The sequence below is a fragment of the Simochromis diagramma genome, unplaced genomic scaffold, assembly GCF_900408965.1.
Source record: "Simochromis diagramma unplaced genomic scaffold, fSimDia1.1 OVJJ01000321.1, whole genome shotgun sequence".
In the NCBI taxonomy this organism is placed as follows: Eukaryota; Metazoa; Chordata; class Actinopteri; order Cichliformes; family Cichlidae; genus Simochromis; species Simochromis diagramma.
This window is the reverse complement of record NW_024386772.1, coordinates 8,821,157-8,842,473: the sequence shown is the minus strand read 5'-3', so window position 1 is coordinate 8,842,473 and position 21,317 is coordinate 8,821,157. Positions and strand designations below refer to the sequence as shown.

The following is a 21,317-nucleotide window of genomic DNA, read 5'->3' as shown; positions in this document are numbered from 1 at the left end:
ACCAACAGAATAATTTCTACAATTATCAGTATAGAATTTCCTACATATCCATACAGCTCATCACAAAATAAGGGACATATGTTTTAATCTATAATGTCTAAACCCACTTACATTAAGTAAATAGATCCATGAAATGCAGTTTCCTCAGATTTAACATTCTCTAACAAATCACTGTTTTACCCTGAGAAAAATACATTTCTTTCTTTATAGTTATTTTATGATTATGCTAACAAATAGAAACTTGAAAACTTGCATTTGTTTAAGTTCTAATAAATTTTATTGAATAGAAGTTCACAACTAGATGCTACATCATAATCAATTAACTGCGCTCCATAATATCCAGTGACCTATTCATTGAAATTCTAATTTAGAGCAATACATTCAATATTTCAGGGTTTCAATGTTAAAATAACATTTTTACTGAAATTTTCTAAAGTACATGGAACAACCGGCTCCACATTAAGATCATTTACTTTTGACTTTACACTAATATTTCTTTTTTTACTTAATTTGAACAGCTCCATACATGTACAAGATTGCATAAATCTTCTGGCTCCATTTTTATAATGTTAAAAACAAACAAACAAACAAAAAAAACAACAAAGAAGACACAACAACTAACAATAATGCAAAATAGATTAAACTATTCCAATGCAGAGCATAATGATACATCTATTACAGTTCATATACAAGATTCTCCCTGTTTGGTGCTTTTCTTTGCAAACTGTTGGGTTTCTGATATCAAATGACAAATCCACATCAGATCTGTGTGTTCAGTGGTCGGGCGTTGCTGTGTTTTCTTGAAGTGCATGGCAAATACAGACGATTATCAGTCAGTTAAAAAAAAAAAAAAAAAAAAATCTGCTTCATCCTCTTAAACTGGTGAAGCAAACCTCATTAGATTAGCCTTTTTCCTTTCAGCTGAAGTAGGCTGAATGTGTGAGACATTTAGCGATCACATTATGGTCCACAAAATACTGTAAGGCACTGAACTTTTGATTCCAATTGAGCAAGTTATATTTTGTCTCTTCAATTAATCCACATTACAGAATTATTAAAAGGCACAGACACATTTGAAAGCGTAATTGGTCCGAGAGAAACAATTAAAGAAATCTGAAGAAATGTAAAGAAAAACCAAGCTGTGCTTCCAAAGAGAACGTTTGATTTCTTCTAGAAATTTTTGGCAGGTAGACTAGTCTCTAGAGAGACTGAGGGTCAGCAACAAATTAAGTGGAATTATGTCTGTATCTGCAATTGATGCGTCACAATTGTCATCTGTCCCCGGGAAAACAAAAACTAATTTGGACCACGGCTTTAAGAAACAGAAAACAGAGTCGGATAAAAAGAAAGCACCTTACAGGCCTAGCATAACAGTACACAATGCTATTCATTTCCAAACTGATTTTTATGTAGATAAGCAAAAATCAACAAACAAAATTGACTTCACAACAGTAGTGAAGTTTATATGGCCACTTCAGAAGCACAAATGTCATTCACCTTTGACATTCCTTCACTGTAGACAACAATTAAACTTACACTGAATCCGCGCTTAAGGTCAGCATGTGCTTGCCAGTACTGCACAATGTGCCATAAACGTCAATGTATACTTAATACAAAAATCAAATGTACGAATACACATTTTGTAAGGATCTGACCCATGCATTTATAATCATCTGCCACTCACTATGACAAGCTTTAGATAGAAAAAAAAAAAAAGATTACTGTTAATGAACATTAACTATTTAAGGTACTAGGTGATTTACTTTTTAAAATCAATTTCACTTTTCATTAATGAAGACAAATGATGAAATGTAGTAGAAAAGAAATAACAATACAGGTCTTTGGTAAAACTACAAAACATGGGCTCAAGTCTGTTACTGTTGTAAGCGAAAGCCACTGGCAAAGTCCTGTTATTGACTCAGGATATACTGAATGAAATATTAATGCAAAACAAATTACAATAAATCCATCTAAAAATAGAATTCCTGCCACTCACAACGCTGTCTCACCTAGAGATTCGGGAAAGACCGAGCTATGCTGACAGCTACAGGGTGATCTGCCCAATACTCGAGTACTTGTCTGAATTCTGTTCAAGGGTAAATTTTCCCCTCATAATACATAATTGGACAGCTACTAGACCACCGCTTTGGTTCATTTTTAGATTTTCCCCACTAGACATCATTAATTTTGTTGGCTTCACAGGCAAAACAAAACAGAACAAAAGGATACTGTGAATTAGCTGCACTGTACACTGCTATCCAGTGTATAGGGGGGTGAGGAAACAAAGCCAACCTTCAATCAATTCAAATAAAAATAAACAAAAAAGGGACCATCTACTGTAGTGCAGGTCCTTGACATCATTTTAAGGATTTACAAAAGTACTGAAACTTAGACTGAAATGAATTTACAATTGAAGAATTCAATTTGAAACAAGAAAAAAAGATTAAGTCAAGTTAGATGCAGAAGACATTATTCCAGGATCTGAAATCTGAGCTGTGGATGCACAACAACATTCAAACATCTAAATGTTTACAAGAAACTACATTAATACCTTTTCCAGTAGCAGCGAAGCTTGCAGAAGTTATTAAGCCTTAACTACACTAAAATAAGTACAAATATTCTGGCAGTGTGACACAGTGCGAACATTTTTTTTTTTCTTTTTTCTCCTTTTGTGTAGCTGGTTAATATATCGCATAACATGCAATACATGAAATGTTTAGCCTGCCTTTTATGCTTTAATATAATCATGAAAATCCTAAAATACCATTAACCTTTCTTGCTATTTTTCCTCTGAGTTTCTTAATTGTCATCTGTGTAAATGTAAACAATGCATTTTCCCATTTATAAGTAGCAAAAAGTGTACCTGGAGATGCATGACTTTCTACTGGTTTTAAAGCAAGAATAAAAAGGGTTTTTTTTGTTTGTTTTTTTAAACACAGTAGAAGGTCATCTGAATTACGGGAATCTAAGCACAAACCCAATGCAGAAAATTACTGTGGAAATCTTCATTCACTGCAGAATCATTACAACAAACCCTACTGAACTGTTTAAAAAAAGCATTTTGTATGTTGCTGTATAAATTCATGTGGCCTAACTTTGCATACTCCCAAATCTTAAACTGGAAATCTAAATTCAAAGACTGAAGCTGCACCAAAAGAGCACCACAACCAAGGAATGAGTGGGTGAGTGGGTAGGTGGAGGGGAAGGTTCATTTCTAAGGGCAAAGTCAGGACACAGGCACTGACAATTTTCATATTCAATCATCTTCTGCAGAAATACTTAATGGAATTTGGCCAAATACACTGGCATATATTTATATTTACACACATATAGTCATAAACATGTCAATGCCTCTGCAGAATTAAAATACACATTTTGCAGAAAACGCGTGCACAAGCTTTGACTACTTGTGTTTGCGTTGACAATTCTACACATAACCTTTTGAACTAAGGCAAGGCACTTTAGAGTTAGAGGCCGATATGTTCTAGACAAGGTCAAGAGGCTAGATTCCTACAAAAAATAAGAGGAAAAAAAAAAGTGGGAAAAAAGGAAAAAAAAATAAATCCCAGTTTCAGGCTTATAGCAAATACAATACATGCTTCTCTAATGGATAGGCTATATAAATTTCTACAAAACAAAACTGATTGAAAAACAGCCTTAACATGTAGCATGTGCCTTACTGATATTACAGCTGCTGGTTATGCCTAAAGTGCAGTTTAAATTTGCACTTATTTGATTGAAATTTTTATAAATCTAGTTATGAAAGTAGAAACTATTAAGTACTTTTTTAAAATGAAATCTTAATATGTAGAACCATGCTATGATCTAACAATAGGAAACATGAAATATTCAATTATGTTTCACAGTACACACAAAAGCTTCAGACATTGTGTAGCTTATTATGTAGAAAACAAATGTATAAATCTAAAAAATAAAGACACAAAAGAATACCTACAAAGCAGCTTAAAGCAAATTTCTATATTTATATATATTTATATATACCCTTGAATAAAGTCCCAGGTCAACAAAGTGCTTTTAATAAGAAAAACTTCTTCAGAAAGTTGGTCAAAATAATGATGCTTGACTGTTTGCATTTAAAAAAGAAAGTTGGTGAAATTTTATTTTGGAGGGTTTAAAGAAAATATGACTTTAATTAAAGAGGACTGCTTTAAATGGTGTTTTGAGATTTTCTCTTGATTTAAAGATGACAAACCTTACTGGATCTGTAGTATTTTATGAATCTGTTTTTTACTACAATGAAAATGTGGCAAAAAAAAATGAGAGGTTTTCATCACATAAACAATTCTCGTAGCGCTGTGTTTAATAATGAAATGTATACTAATTCAGCTTGACACGGACCTGCTTTATGGTTCTCCATCACATCACCACCAGTGCACATATTGTTTTCCTGATCAGACTAATTGAGCTTAAAACAAATATGTGATTCCTGGATTAGACATCAGTCACTTGGTGCTAGGATGTCTGGTTTCTTGAATGGTTTCCAAATTGTTATTTTTTTGATCCGGATGAGTTCCTCTGTAATTAAAGACATATCTGCTTTGAGTTTTGCTCACTTTAGCTTTACCATCAGCAGAATAACCTCAGCTTTGGATGGCCACCATGTTCCCAACATTTGCCAATTTTTGAGATGTCACCCTAACATCCTTATGGTTCAATGCTTTAATGTTTATTCACATTAAAGCAGTTCATAATTGTAAGTTATAAACATTGCATTTAGATACAAACTCAGTCCTTATGTACGGAGTTTTTAAGTAAGCTTAGTAGCAGACTTCTAATGTATAATTTTGTATGTACTCTTGCCTAGGTGGGATAGTAGACAGGTGGCTGTGTGCTAGGAGGACCTGATTTTATGTCCTGTACAATGTTTTAATCATGATTCCATATTATTCATTAACTAAGTGCCTGGTTTTCATATAGAAAGTGCTTGGCTATTTGATGTCAAGTGAACATAAAATGAGCAAAAACCACAACGATTGAATCCCCTGTATGCAATCTGATTGATAATACTATTTGTTTGGTCAGTCAAACACCATTTCATCCTAACAGACACTGCTGTGTAGAAAATTGTAATATCTATTAGTAGTTTTTCAAAGGGCTAATTGATTAAATAGTACCTTAAGTAACTGTACATCACCACTTCAATATTTTTGTTCTACAGTAGGGACATTCTGTTTTACTAGGTGCACAGTTCTCACAGAGTACATAATGTTGGCAAGGCTGCAGAACAATGCAACGATCATGCTTTTGGCAAACTATACATTTCTTTGACTGAAGCTGATATATTACCTGTTGGGGGAAGAAGAGAATTGAGATCAGCTGCAACTTAGGGAAATGCAGTTCATGCAGACTTTTCAAATAAACATGCTTGATGACAAACATGGATCTGAATGACAGTCTGACAAACTGTTTTAAAACTAAACCGATGCTACAAATGAAATGCTGTGTGTGCTCTGGGCTTTCTTACCCCATCTATAAGGTCTAGGTCATTACGCAGCTGACTCTGGATGGAGTGAAGCTTAGACAAGGGGAGCTGGTCCAGCTCTCCATAGCTACGTAGAAGAGGTGTTCCAGGGGTGCGACAAAGCGCATCAAAGTCCCCCTGGAGCTCTTTCAGCTTGCGCTCTGTTTCTTCCCATTTCTGTTCTGCCAGCTGCCGCTCTGCCTCTGCTGTCTTTGCTTGCTCCTTTGCTTCGTGAGCGTCTTTCTGGCAAGCTTCACAGGCCTGGAACAAAGGTGAGGGTTGAATTTAAAAAAAAAAGTATAAAAAGGGAAATAACTGGCACACAGTCAGTGTGTATACTTACTTGCTTCACCTGATGCCAGGCCTCCTCAAATTGTTTGATCTTCCTCTTGGCCTCATCCAGCTCTCTGAAAAGGCGGGCCACATCAGCACTGGTGGTTGTGGAGGTTAGGCTGCTGAAAACTGGAGATGGACTGGGTGAAAAGCTGCCACTTACAAAGTCCCAAATGCTGCTAGCTCCTCCGTTCAAGCCTAGGTGAGCGACGTGTTAAGATAAGAGCGATTTAGATTAAACAAAATCTTGGTTGCACTAACTTGTGTCACTTTTTACACGATCCATCTCTATTAGTCATACTTTCAGCTTCACTACTGCACACAGAACTAGATTAAACACCGAAGGGAAGCTGAAGGAAGGGGCTGATGAAAGCAAATGCTTTCCAGCTTGCTCGGGGGAAAATGCGATCAGCTTACCCAGAGAGTTCTGGGAAGAGGAGGTGGGTGTTCCCAGAAGGCCGTGCTCTTGCTTGGCTAGCATGTTTGAAGGTTGATTTTGCTGAGATACTGTCCCAGACAGCAGGGACTGTGACAGCGACTGGGAGAGAGAACTTAGAGGGGAGGTGGAGAGCGATGATGAAGAATTAAAAGAAGATGATCGTGCCAATGAGCCAGGAATGTTGACAGGAGCAGATCCACTTAGCACCCTTTGACCTGAAGGACAAAGCATATACAGGTGTTCTTTAGAAACACACAAATCCTAATGGAAGGATTTGTGATGAATAAGTGCTTGAAACATATGAAGTGACCTTACCTGCCATTCCCACACTGTTATCTTGATCCTCCAACTCCTTATCAAGCGATGCAACATTAATGTCACTAAAGTTGAGGTCCAGTGCGGATCCTGACGGGAAACAAAACAAATCTGACTGAAATTTGACAACAAACTGCAGAGTGACAGTCAGTTCAAGCTGTTTTCCCTTTGTTTTGCATACACTTACCAATGACAGACTCCACTGTGTTGCTCCCTGGATAGAAAGGAGTGGCTTTTGCATTCATCGTTGATAAGGTGGTGGGTGAAGAACTGTCTGAACCAATACTAGAGGCCAAGCTTGATGTTATACTGGAGGTAAAGCTTGATGCCAATGGGTTCACCACAGAGAATACAGTATTTTGTGTCTAAAAGCAAAGCACAGTAAAGCGTTTAATTCCTATGTTCTCAATTACAAGTTTCATAATAAAATAAACACATTACCTAAATGACTCACTAAAAACAAACCTGTTTTTCTTGGTCCATCATTTTTTGATCCACCTGTCCCTTGTTCTTAATCTGGAAATGATCAAATGGCAAAGAAACAGTCTATTTCAGTGCCATATCCTTTACACCAAGCCAGTATTAATCAAAATAATTTTATTGCACCTGCCCTGGACTAACACATTTTATCTTAACCATTTTTCACCGTCCCTGCACTTAGGCTTCGCAGCGCTCACGGCTCTTGTCATTCTGATGATTAACATTTATGGAGCAACTTTCTTCAGACTGACTGCAGACTGTAATTAAACCGATCACGTTACTTCATTCTGCCTTCATCTTGTAGCACTAGCAAATCGTGAGTGCAGGAGACAGTAACATTTTACTGTGAGTGGAAGTCTTCTATAAAGCCAGAAAACATTAAAAAATTCCCTTTAGGGGAATTCTTAGCAAGGAACTATAAAACCACAAATGCAGTTTAAGAACCGAAACTATTTGCTGGTCAGCTTGATCATAAGACAATGCTACACTTCAGAAGATTTGACATTTCTTTAGACGAACAGAAATGCCATAAAGTGAGCATATTATGTTCATTTTAAAGTCCAGGATGTGGTTTGTGGCTCAGCTGCAGGGGAGCGGTGGAGACCATTTTTATGCCATATTTTTATTCTAGGGCTCTAATAAAGCAGCTTTCCATGATTCACAGTTCTAGTTATTTCATCTTATACTGGGCCTTAGTGTAGTGTCTCAAAAACAAAATTTTAGCTCTTTTTCAATTGCTTTAAAATGACTTTAAAGTGTCCTGTAATATTCGACAGGTGTTTAACATTTAACAAGTCATCATCACATACATATAGTGCATGTACGTAATGGGATATTTTAAAGAAATCAATGACATGACAAGCAAACAATGAAATACGAGGAAAAGGGCTTGAAGTGGTCAAATTAAAATGGCATGGCAAACAATAAACGAGTGACAAATGGCTGCGATAAAAGTGTAAAGCCCTAAGCTGTGTGTGGGGTTTAGTTTTCCCGAGGTTAGAGAGAGCAGTCTGTGTACCTGATCTTCACGTTCAAAGCCCGGAGCTTTGGGATAGTTAGACGTCAGAGATGAGACACTGGGTGTGGTTGATTCTGAACATGAATTATTATTATTTAAGGATTTGAGCCTGCTGCTGATGGATCCCATTGGGGATAACAAAGTGTCGCTTCCTGAGCTTGACGTTACAGTTGAGCTATTAGAACATGAAACCTGAGAAAGACAAGTGCACATGGTCTTATAAAAACGATGAATACAAAAAAATGACACGAAATAAAAACATCACAATGGATGAGCTATGAAAGTGATGACAGAGTTCTCAGACGTTTGAAATCAAACTGTTTAAAATTGTGTCTCGTGTGAGTGAGAAATGGAGACAACCTACACTTCCTATTTGTCCATTGCTACTGGCTGTGCTGTTGGTGGAGTTTCCTCCACTGTTCCACTCAGTGACTGGACACTCTGAATACTGCTGAGAGCTCAGCTGGGACTGAGAACTCGACTGTATCGCTGTTAGCAATGAGCTCATGGTCTCTTCTGTAGAAGGAATTCCTAAAAACATATAAACATAATATATGTATATGTTAAGTCTCAAAACACCCTCAAATCCTTTTCACTGTACTCAGATAGTATTAAGGCAAACATGCACTTACTTTCTACATGTGCAAATGCACAAAACGGTCCTCTGGGACAGTATCCAGTCTGGCGCATGTCATTGCATTTGGTGGATCTGTAGATCTTGGGAGACAGAAAATCAGGATTATAAAGAAATAAGATGAAAATGTGTCTCACTATAGAAAACTAACCACAGCGTCAGTCTCATCAACAAAACAATATTATGGTTCATACATTAGAGACCGAGGAGATGAGTGATGTAGTCACAGTAATCTGTCTGTGCGTTTGTTTCTTCGTTAGCAAACTCCTTCTAAACCATCAGGAGTTAAGCAACTAAACTTTGCAAGCAGGTACACGTTGGAGCCCTGGAGATTCTTATCTACATCAGATATTATGACATTGTTGTGTTCTTTACCAACCACATAGAACAAGCTAAAATAACCCAACTTTGTCATTTTTGCACCTTACAGGTTTTATAAGGTGTTATCACTGACACCTATAAGGTGTTATGCTGGATCAGGTGACCCTGAACCAGCCAATGGTTATGCTACAGGCTTAGGCTCCTGGGGGGGCCTCTCATTCTATACCACTGATATTGTAGGCTTTTTACTTACAATAAACAAAATAAATATAAAGCATCTTGAGGTGGCAGTTGTTATAAACTACTGCTAGATAAATAAAACTGAATTGAATCTATATCCACAGAAGTTGAATTACGCAGGATCTAATGCCATCATGTTGCCTGGAAACCACCTATCAATGGGTGACAATCCATTTTTAGCCTTTCCTTCAGCACCTTATGAAAGCTTCCTATTGTTTTAATTTCACAACAACAACAACTTACATCACAAAAATTTAACTGTACATGCCTAGCAACAAGGCTAAAATTACTCTGTTTTTCCATATAAACAACATCCACCGAGCACTTGTAATTTTTCTCAATGATACATGTATCTGTCTGGCAAGAAGATGAACAGGACAAGAAATACAGTAGCATGGACATGTACTAGTAATGAAAATGTGCAATAATCTTTATTATTATAATCTTAATTTTAAAATTAAGATTATAATAATAATCTTATTATTACAAATTTTTATTTTTTTAAATGTAGCATTAACACCAAATGTTAATGAACCATTTGCAAGCTGGTAGATATGTAGATGAGAAATAGGTTAAAATTATGGGAGTGAAAGAGTTTTTTGCTTATAAGCATCTCTATGAACATTTTGTTGACATTTCACACTACTTCTAGGCACAACTTAATGCTCAAAAATACATCATATTATGCATTATGGCCATTGTATTTTCACTCTAAGCTTGAAAAACTCGCATCGTGACTAAAACAAACTTAACTCACCTCTGGATGAAACTGCTGTTCGGTACGAGAATGGCAATACTGGCAACTGTCTCCACTTTCACACTTTGAGGGCTCGCCCCATTCATCACCGTGCTTCACATTAGGGCAAGGAGTTGACCTGCATTCAGAAGAGGCAGCTTTAACATTTTAGAATTAGAAGCCTTCATATTTTAACTTATACAGAATGAAAACTCACCTGTACTTGAACTTTCGAGGATTTCTCCTCCGATCTCTACTGTTGTGGTAGTGGGGGCAAGCATAGCCCTGTCTGCATAGTCTGGGTGGCTTAGTACACTGATCTGTTTTATAATTGGCTAAAACAAAAGTGGTATCTGCAAAAAGAGGCATCGCAGTTTACTTTCTTATCCCTATTACAATGAAAAATAAATAAATAAACAAAACGAATAAATAAAGAACACTGATTTGATTAGCATTCAATACAACAAACGGCATGCAAGTTGGAGTTTCTAACCTTGCCACCGGGGATCTTCCGTCAGAGTTTTTTCAATCATAGCTTGGCTGGCTAGCACACCAGGCTGCAAATCAGGAATCCCTTCCCCAGATCCCAACTGTCCATTTTGGAGGGCCTCTTGTGCTTGGATTTCTCTGTGCATAAAGAGTTAAAAACATTTTTAACTCAGTGTACCTTAAAAAAACCAAAAAAAAAAAAACCAAAGCAACAACAACAACACCAAAAAACACCTTTAAAGGAAACTGAAAAACACTCTGAAGGGGAAATCTCCAAGCCTACTCTCATAACCAGTCAAAAACAAATTTCAATCAAATGATATTTGCTTACTTTGAAACTCAAAATACTACACAAATAAATATAAAGAGACACCATATCATGGATTAGCTGTATATAGTACATGCAAAGGAAACCGCAAACCTACGGCCTGTGGGCTGGAATTGGACCACTAAAGGATCCAACAGGGCCCACTGTAATGGTTTTTGAGAGTAAAACTTTTAAGGGATTTTGGAGAAGTTACAGCAGAAACACTGACAATGATGTCATTAAAGTAGTAGTGTGAGCTGGTAATTTCATCTGAGTCTGAACCATTGTCACTTTCACAAAGACAGACAGCGTGAAAACCAAGACCCTGTGCCCACACCCTTCTTTCATCTTCAACAGTAGCATTTCTTTGTAATGTGAGTATAGTCCATGCTGGAAAAACCAAGACATGAAGTCTTCTTTTTCTTAATTTGGCTGTAACTTGTTTTATAAATGACTAGCTAATTATTAATGTTGTCAGACTGTCTTGAGACATGAGAAATAAAGACAAATTTGGAGGTGTTTCTTTTTAACAGGTTGTCATTGATGTGTTTTACTTGTCCAGCTCACATGAAAGTCAGCAGAGCAGTACATGACCATTACTTATGAGTGTATGCACTGATTTAAACAGACTCCTTAAGCTCATTAAAACATATTTATATATTATAACTTGTTCAGAAAAAAAAGTCTCTATAAACCAAATCCACACATACAAAATAGCTACTCTGCACTGCAGGGGTTTAATGTAGCTCATTTGCTGAGTGCATTGTAAGCTCTGAGTGAAAAGTCTGGCAGGCATAAAAGAGGCCACTATTTGCTTTGCATGTCACCTGATATCATAGACTGGAGGTCGGAGATCATGTGGCCCATGAGCAAAAGCACAGTGGAGGCCATTCTTCACACAATGCCCTCGAGCATCTGTCTCATGGATACAAGTGCCAGTCTTGTAATATCGTAGATGGTACTTGCGCTCTGTGTCACCAGTGGTCCGGTGTAAATAAGGACAGCTAAGAAAAACAAAGAACACATTCACAACTTTCACCAGTTGATCCAAATAGGATATCTGAACAGAAACAATCTGACAAGGCAATGAAATAATATGCAACATAAAATGTCCAAAAACTAAACATATAGCACAAGTACAATTATTTTAAAATGCTTCATCCTTCTTCGATTATTAATGTTAATGCTATAACAATTCACTATAAATCCATAAGGACTATAAAGGAATTCTTATAGCTGTACATATTTTAAGATTCTGCTGCAAGTGCAGGACTCTGGAAATCTAGAGTTTTAAAATGGTAACTTTGCAGGCCAGTGATTGACACTTTTAACCTTGATGTAAATGTTGCAATCTGTGTACCAACCACACAGGTTGCAACACACTCTTCCGAGCAAATGTTTTCAAACTTAAAAGCAGCTCTGCAGTTATCAGTGCTCAGTTCAAAAGCCTGCATCTCTGACCCGTATGATATGGGGTATAACGGTGCATTAGTACCTATGGATTTGCAAGATTGCAAAGGCAGCATCAAAGCTAAAAAGATATACTGGCTTCAGAGCAACATATATTCTGATCCAAATCACAAACTTTTTCAGGGAAGGGATTGAATATTTCTGTAGGGCATACTAAACCCCAAACTTCATCTGTTACAGCAGCATGGTTTCTCATCCAAAGAGCCCAAGGTGCTGAACTGGCCTGCTGGTAATTCAGACCTTTCACCATCTCAAAACATTTGTTGCACCGTGAAATAAAAAAGTACAACAAGGAAGACACAGGGATGTTGAACATAATCCTATATCAGACAATAATATATCTTATATTTATTGATTTTTTATTTTAAAAAAGACCCTAACCTAATAATATCAAAGAATATGTTTAATTAATATGATTTTCCCCGTGGTTCCAAAATATGTGTATTTTTTTCTTTTTATGATTTCAGAGCATTTTTTTTAATAGTTTACACCATTTTATTTGGATGACATATCCCTTTGAAAGCACTTTTTCTTTTTGTGAAAAGCATTTACATGCATACGTCATTTTATTTACCCACTGTATTTTTCTTCCTGTTGTTTTAAAGTGCCCCTTGTAGTGGATGTGTGTGTGATACTGGATGGGGATTTCTTTTTTTAAATAACCCCAGTTATTTACACTCTTCCTGTCTAAGTGCCACATTAAGTACCACCCTGGTTTTCTATTGGGCATACCCCATTTTCAGGGACAATGATTGGCTTTAAGCCACATGACCATACACCCAGCTATCTGTGCTGTTGCCTCTTTCATGGATATGTATGTTGGCCATGTAGAAAAGTTTTTACTTATTTATTTAGTCTGCACACATTAAAATGTTGCCTACAGCACATTTTATAATGATCCTGAAGGCCACAAGCTGAATCAGTCAATGTTAAACTTGTTCTTTATATACATGTTGCTTGAGCTTTAATTGCTTCAGACTTTGTTTTCCTCCATACATGTTGGAAATAGGTGAAGTTGCGCTAAAACGCTTTATTCTGTTACCACAATGCAGGGCTAACACACTACCAATGCCTCAAGATATGTAGAGCAAATAAGCCTCTTGAATAAACCAAATTTTCCTTTCTTGAGCAGTTGCTATAGCAACACATAAGGTCATACAAAAATAGCATCCATTAGTAGAGGAGGAATTGTAAGGATTGAATACTTTAATCATTTCATTTTTTTGAAATCATTTCTATCAGGCACTCGATTAAATGCGCCATCACAATTTCCTGTCACACCGAGAGGCTGCTGTCTGTATATACTACTCGGCGCAAATTATTGCATTAGTATTGGGAATGTCACTGCAACCCTTTAGCAGCTTGATAATTAAACTTTCACCTCACCGAGAAGCGCAGCCCTTAAGTGAAACCATTTCCCCCCCAGGGACAGCCCACAAAATACCCAACACACAAAACTACAGATGTTCCATAATCAGTAATCACATATTAAACTATAAATGGGGCACTGTGGTAAATGGATATTTCGAAAATATGACGCCTGGAATATAAATAAATGGTTGTGTGTCAAATTACACAGCCTTTAGACAGAGGTAATAGCAGAAGCAGTAAATATAATGCTGGGGGGCAGAGTCAGCCTCTCAAAGGCTACGTTCACACTGCAGGCGAAAGCGCATCAAATCCAACTTTTTTGACCCTATGCGACCCATGTCCGATCATGGTATGACAGTGTGAACGGCACAAATCCGATAATTTTCAAATCCGATCTGGGTCACTTTCGTATGTGGTACTGAATCCGATACATATCTGATGTTTTAGAAAGCGACTGCTGTTTGAACGGTCATGTGGCATTAAATCCGTCTTTTACGTCACTGACACAAGACAGACGGCAATTATCAGCACCGGTGAAGCGGCAGATAAGACATCGCGAACACTTCCTGGCCATCCAGTGAAACTGTTGGGAAGACAACGTTGAAGAAACGTGAATATTTTATTTGTACTGTATAATCTGCAGATTCTGACAGAAATCTGCAACTATCCTTTGAAGCACCGCTCCTCTCTAAAACAGCAATAAGGATCATTATTAGGCCATATGTAAATAACAAAATAACTTTACAACTTAAAGCAAAATTGGGAAACGTAAAGTCCGACACAAGTCTTTATATTAAGGGCCATCAGTCAAACAATATTGTTTGGTCTGGGTCTAAACAGAGCGCGTTGTGTGTGACGTCTTCTTTTGCACATGCTTGAGCTTTGAGCTTTGAGCGTTCACACTAGAGCGTGTTTGCTGTCACATTTTATTTGTAGTGTGAACAAGCAGAAAAAAAAAATCGGATTTGATCAAAAAATCGGAATGAACATTAAGACCTGCAGTGTGAACGTAGCCAAATAGCCCACTTCAAGGACAAGAGGGTTTGCTCTCATACTACACATAAAGGGCAAATCCTGTCAAAAAAAATGGTGATTTCAGACTTGTAGATTTTTATCAACATCAGTAAATGAAGATGTGGCCAATATTTGATTTATCTGTTGTGTCCCATGATTTTGCAGTGGCTACATTTTCAGACAGTCATAAAGAGCTAAAAGTCTCTGAAATAGCTCCATTATTTATTCATAAGAAAGAACTCACACTGTTCCAGTGAACATCAACAGTAGACCACAATTCCAGCATCAGTGTATCTCTAAATATTACATTAATTGCATATTTTTTATATTATACGTAGTAAGTGTATGAGACACCAAAAGGCAAGGTGATACATCGCCAGTGCAATGCTACATCTGTAATGTGCTGACATCTGTGGCAAAATTTCTCCTTTACAAAAGGGATCTAAATGGTAGATGCAGCCAATTTATGAGTTAATAATGGCGCAGTAAAGATATGCAGGAATGTTTATGTCTGACCTGCACCTATCTGCACAATGCATGCAACACTGGTGTGAAGTCATGCAATGCCTTCATACAAAATTGTTAAAAAGATTGTTAAAAAAAACCCAACAACAACAAAACATACATACATAATGGAAATGTCCCCCCCCCCCTATTATCACTATCAAACTCGAACTGTACAATTATGGCCAAAATGCTTATCACAGTTGCTTGGTTCTATACTGGGATTGTGAATATTTAACAAAATGATTGATTCATTTTTGTGATTTAAAAAAAAAAAAAAAAAAACTAACAAAAAGATATAAAGCTGTTTTTATATTCATATTGCATGACAAAACTATGTAAAAAATTTTGTATTCAAATAAAACTGGTCCTCATTCAGTGAAGCTTTTAGAAGAAAAATATTGGGGGAAAAAAGCCCCAAAATAAGTACAGCTTTTACTCTTACATTGTGCTCCATTGCTATTCATTTAAAAATTCTGAGGTGTTGTGATATACACCAGACCGAAGTGCACCTTTTGAAGCACAATATAGAGCCTTTCATGCAATTCATTGTACCTGCATGATGAACCTGAAGTCCATTTTCATGGAGGCACATCGTTGGCCAAAAAGAATGTGATTGCTTTGTAAAGCGGATGGAACACTGAGTAGTTGTGCTGTTTTGTGCTGCAACACATCTAGAAAAAATGCTGCAGGCTTGTTGCATTTATTAACATCACCTGCCCTAAATCCAAAGCATTTCTAAACAACAGATGATGATGATCCAACTTCTAGGAATGAGCTCTTCACTTTCTGCTGCGCTGACAGACTTTTTAACGGTTTGTTATCTACAGTATGTCATCACTGCGGTCCAGTGCATTTAGGAGCCCTGAGGCTGTGTAGTGTGCTGCAGGTAACAGCTATGATTGGCACAGGCAGGCATGTCGTCAGGGAGTGTCTGATTTGCTCTTGCTTTATGTTCTATTGGCGAAGGACGGATTTACAATATCAATTAATCATCATCATTTTATTGTGGAAAATCAAAATCACGATTGAGATTAATATTCGATTAAATGTGCAGCCGTATATCAGAAACACAAAACACTGAGTCATTTTTTGATGGACATTTCTAAGCAATACTGATGTTAAAATTAAACACAAAATATGTTACCTAATGCTGGCATCATTTTTTTTCTTATTTGCTTTTTTACTTGTTATTAATTTCATTTTATGTGCGAGACAAAGACATGTTCATTATACATAAACAACTAAAATTCTTTAAAACCTTTCAGGAAAGCTATTTTGGTCATACAGCCTGAAAAATGTAAAACATGACATGAAAAGAGTAAACTGAGATAAAACAAACATGCTTCAAACGTCAACAGCTGCCAGGACGCAGTGACACACTCATGTAGCTGCCCTGACTGAAGTTGCGGGACTTACTCATCGCCATCTGGGCAGATGCCTGTGGTCTCGTCGTACTTGGTGCAGTAAACGTCGGGGCTGTAGTTGAAAGTCCCGTCCCTTCTTCGTATGGGTCGCCTTCGTCGCTGGTTGAGAAAATGCCAGTGAAAGCACGTAAAGGGTCTGTGCTGCGTACACTTGTGCTGGAGGAACAACGGGCACTGCTCTGTCCTGAACTCCTTCAAGTATCTGAAACAAGCAGGGCAAACACGAAGCGGGATTTAAACGGCTATCCGCTAGCAAGTAAGAGCTTAGCCAAGGGAAAAGTTTAGCAGGGAGTCGTGTTGTAGCCTACTATACATTTTGGGTCAGTAGAGTTAGCTTGCTATGCTGAGTGAAGACTACGTATGTTTTTCGTCGTAAAGCTCGTACAGAGCACCTGAGCGTACGTCTATAAATGTGCGTAGCAAGAGGGAACTCAAAATAAGGCCGAGCTATTTACAAGCGGACTGGTTAGCGAGTTCCTGGCTAATCATTTAGCGAACCAAGTTGACGGTGTAATATTAACCAGACCCATCAAAACCCTTTCATCAACAGCACGAAACACTTCAAAACGATCCCGCTAACGGTTGGCTAACCAGTTTGGTGATTTAAGATCCTAGAGTTTCCTGTATTGACGCAGATGTCTTTAGCGTACAGTCGCTGTCTGCTATGTAACGTTAGGTAGTCACAAAGCCAGGAAAAGCACCATGTTTTTAACGCACGCACAGGAGTTGAGGAATGCTAGAAATGCACGCGAGCAAAGGTGCGCGTTCAAACGAGCATTTTCAGCAGCGAACGATTTTGTTGTTTCTTTGCAGCAGCTTTACTCACGTATAGTGGGTAGGTTTCTCGGTTTGAGGAGACGCATTGGCCGCCGTTTTCGAAACCGACGGCATTTTCAGTCAAAACAATGAATTGCGCATGCGCTCGGATCTGTTGCTCCCGTGAATGCATGTTCCCCTGCACGCCAGCGCACTGCAAACACCAAACGCGGCCGCACGGGGGCAGTATGGGGGCACTGTAATCACGGAACGATGACTCACTTCACACACTGTTTATATCTTATTCACATGCCTTTGTTACGCCTCATACCAATATACCTGTATTTGTTTGTATTGTACTTAGATTTTCATTCGTTTAGAGATTTCATGATATTTCAGTCATTCTTTTTGTAGTTTTTACCTATGGATATGGCGTTCTTTCTTTTTCTTTTGTATTTATTTTTAATAGTCTGAATAGCTGTTTTGCTATAAGTTGTGTTTAATATTTGGTTTAAACACAAAAGTAAAAAAAAAGCTTTTGTGTTAAATAATTTCTCTGCCTTTATTTACCTTTATCTGTCTGTTTGTTTTTAAATAGTTGCAATCATTAAGCTTGTCGTGTTAAAACCTGTAAAACACTCAGTGTTACTTGAAAAAAGTGACTTTGTTTAGTCAAATGCACCTTACTGCTTGTGAGTAGTATAAATAAATGGTCTCTCATCCAATTAAACCTTTTAAAGGATTATCAAGCCATCACTGAGCAACAAGTGGAGTTTAAAGCTCCAGTCAGAGAGGGCCAGAAAACCAAACTTCATCTTAGAATCAGTTGTTTTTCATGTTATGTGCTGAGTGTTAATTAAATCTAACCGATTTCAGGCCAACTTTCTGTTATGTCACAGGATTTAAAAAATATGCTTGAATGATGAATTATCTGGAATGACAGATAAAAATCAATGTGATGTAGTTTGTAGTAAGTAAGCTTTGATGTAGTAAGTTATGTTATGAGATGGTGATATATCAGATTGTTTTTTCTGTTTCTTTATTGTTGAAAAATCTAAAGGAGTAGTTGTTTTGCTTTTTGCATCTTTCTCAGCTTACCAGAATTCCACATTAAATTGACATCAGGTAGTTTCAGGGGTCTTTACTCCTGTATCTGGGAATATAATCTGCACTGTTCAAGTTCTTTTTTCCTGGGATTTTAATGTACAAATGCAATTATACAGCTCATCCATTATTCAGCTGCTCAGGTGCACCGAGTGCACTGCCTTATATTTATGCATAAGCTCCAGAGCATCCCGTTGTAATTACATTGACATGCCCCACCTATGCTAAGCTTACAGTTAGACAATGTTGGGAATGTTTGTTATGTAAAAATAACATTTAAGGAGCGGAATCATATTTTTCAAGCATTATTTTTGGTATGCTTTAAGCAGCTCATGTTCATAGCAGAGGATAGATTTTTTTTAGATTTCAGCAATACGAATCCTTCAACATACAGTAATGTGAAAAAGTCTTGAGCCACCCAACCTTTCTTTTATATTTTATTAGGAAAATGAGAAATAGGTGCACAGCTTTATTGAAATGTGCAAACATGCATGGAAATACTGTACATAAAGCTAAAATGGAGTTAATAGAAATATTTTGAGCTTAAAAGTCAGTGTCTGGTATGACCACCTTTATTCTTCAACATAGCTGGAACTTTCTTAGACAAGCTTTCTTGTAGTTTCTTTAAGCAGTCTTCAGAAATAGGTCTCCAGGCTTCTTGAAGGACATTGTTATTATGCGTTACAATATAACGTACCTTGAGGAGACTGCTTTTGTGGCATATAAATAAAATTGAATTGAGTTGAATTGAATGTAATGCTCTTCTTTAGATGTTGGCTGCCTTTTGTTCTCTTCTCTGTCAAGATGATCCCACACTGCTTCAGTGTTGTAGTCTGCACTCTGGAGGCCAATCCATGACTGATATTGTTCAATCGTTCCATGCTTTTACTGGATTATCAGTATGTTTGGGATCATTGTCATCCTTGAAAAATAAAGCCATTGCAAGTCAGATATTTTCTAGATGGCATTGCATGGTTGATCAAACTCTGACTGTACCTTTCTGTGTTCATATTTCCATCACTTTTGGCACAATGTCAAACACCAATGGCTAGAATTCAGCCTCAAACCATGACAGAGCCTCCACCGTGCTTTACAGATGGCTGTCAACACCTCTTTCTCAATCTTCTCCATACATGCTGATGAAAAAAACAAACATTTTGAATTTGGAATTATCATTCCATGAGACCTGTTGCCACTATTTTTCAGTTCAGTTCTTGTGTAATACCTGGCATACCTCAGCCTTTTCTATCTGTTTCCCTTCCTTGATAATGGCTTCTTGACAGCCACCCTTACTTGTCTGAGGCTTTGGCAAACAACAGATGGATCAACTGAAGGGTCAGATGCATCTCTCAGGTCCTCTGTCAGGTGTCTGCTGAATTTCCTCTTAATTCTTAAGGACAATACTTTGAGAGACTGTTCAGACTGAAGACACATAATTGGTTCATCCCTTCAGTTAGCTAACTTTTGAATTAGCTGCTTTGAATGATTCATAAGTCTATGTTATGGTAAATGGCCTGTATTTGTATAGCGCTTTACTAGTCCCTAAGGACCCCAAAGCGGTTTACACATCCAGTCATCCACCCATTCACACACATTCACACACTGGTGATGGCAAGCTACATTGTAGCCACAGCCACCCTGGGGCGCACTGACAGAGGCGAGGCTGCCGGACACTGGCGCCACCGGGCCCTCTGACAAACAAAAACATTGTTCTGAAAATGGTCAGGTAAAAGCACTGGATTCAAATGACGTGGGAAAGAAGAAGAACTGTTAAAACCCTCCAGAAAGAGCGAAGAACTGTTGCTCAAGACCACTTTAAACAATTACAATCGATTGTTTTTCCTTGGAAGCAAACTATGAAGAAATAAAGCAGATCTCCGTCTTAAGGAATGACCAAAAATTCAAACATTGGATAAGTCAATAGTATTTCATTCTGTGCTTTTATCAAATGGTTCTTGCTTATTGTGCAAGTCAGAATTATCAAGAGGAAGGACTGAATTTAGGCAGTGGAAAAGTCGCACCCTTTTCCCTTCTGTGACGTCAGCCACCACAACCCTTTAACCTTCCTCAGTAGTCTCAGCTGTTCACATAGTTCACTGAAAAGCTCTTCTCACAGTTGTGTGTGTTTATATGTGTACAGATGGGGGGTTTTGCCTCTCCTTCAGGGCTCAACAAAGAGGGTCTTGCCTCTGGAGTCTAGGTGTTGCTTGTTTATATCAATGAACTTGACAGTCCTCATTGCATTATTACTTGCCTGTCTTCCTGTTTCTGTGCCCTCACGGCACTGTTATAGCCGTGTGCCGTTTACAGAACATTATAAATCTTCAGATATGTCTACGTTCATATAAAATTTCCAAATATACAATCTGTGCTTAATCTTTGTTAAGATTAACAGATTTATGGACAGGTGTGAAAAGCAGAGCTTGTTGAATGGGGAAAGTGCAAAACAAAAAACCAAAATTAGCGTAATGGAAACACTAGTCGAGAGAATTTTTAGCATCGTGCACTGCAAAAAGTTTAGCATTTTTTGCAGATGTCTAATAAACAATCACTGAAGCAATACTGAGAGTAGCTTTCCCAGGCTGAGGGCCCGTTACAGCTGGAATAACAGTTTGTGGTTTGGACTCCTGTTTTTCCCAGTTACGCCATTATCTTTGGTCGCCTAATGCACACACACACACACACACACACACACACACACACACACACACACACACACACACACACACACACACACACACACACACGGCCTGCAGGCTGGCAATACACAGATTGTGTATAAAGATAATCTGGTTGTGATGGCAATTCCTGTATCCAGTATTCATAATGCATGATACTGTAAAATGTTTGCTTTTGTAAAAATGTAAATAACACTGT

General features: G+C 37.6%; 1 protein-coding gene across 6 annotated transcripts; it reads right to left on the bottom strand.

Moving 5' to 3' along the window:
- Nucleotides 1-258: 258 nt before the first annotated feature.
- On the bottom strand, nucleotides 259-17,534 carry unkl (unk like zinc finger). Of its 6 annotated transcripts, none has more exons than XM_040046812.1 (16): nucleotides 17,407-17,534; nucleotides 16,573-16,782; nucleotides 11,622-11,798; nucleotides 10,492-10,625; nucleotides 10,216-10,351; nucleotides 10,020-10,137; nucleotides 8,700-8,784; nucleotides 8,432-8,598; nucleotides 8,068-8,259; nucleotides 7,035-7,085; nucleotides 6,757-6,934; nucleotides 6,570-6,680; nucleotides 6,233-6,469; nucleotides 5,826-6,013; nucleotides 5,486-5,743; nucleotides 259-5,307 (listed from the first exon to the last, which is right to left on the bottom strand). In XM_040046812.1, exons 1-16 carry the CDS (start codon nucleotides 17,469-17,471, stop codon nucleotides 5,152-5,154), a joined length of 2,463 nt encoding a protein of 820 aa, XP_039902746.1. In that variant the 5' UTR covers nucleotides 17,472-17,534; the 3' UTR covers nucleotides 259-5,151. The 6 variants fall into 6 exon arrangements, with proteins under 6 accessions (XP_039902746.1, XP_039902760.1, XP_039902751.1 ...); XM_040046826.1 differs by having other exon boundaries at nucleotides 5,826-5,944; XM_040046817.1 differs by having other exon boundaries at nucleotides 6,570-6,659.
- Nucleotides 17,535-21,317: the final 3,783 nt, after the last annotated feature.

What these genes read in the sequence shown, in the direction of transcription:
- unkl (XM_040046812.1), bottom strand. Translation starts at nt 17,471, where the DNA reads ATGCCGTCGGTTTCGAAAACGGCGGCCAATGCGTCTCCTCAAACCGAG. An exon ending in GGAAGATCCCCGGTGGCAAG is followed by an intron (nt 10,352 to 10,491) that starts GTTAGAAACTCC and finishes CTCTTTTTGCAG; the next exon opens with ATACCACTTTTGTTTTAGCC. An exon ending in CTCTTCCCAGAACTCTCTGG is followed by an intron (nt 6,014 to 6,232) that starts GTAAGCTGATCG and finishes TCGCTCACCTAG; the next exon opens with GCTTGAACGGAGGAGCTAGC.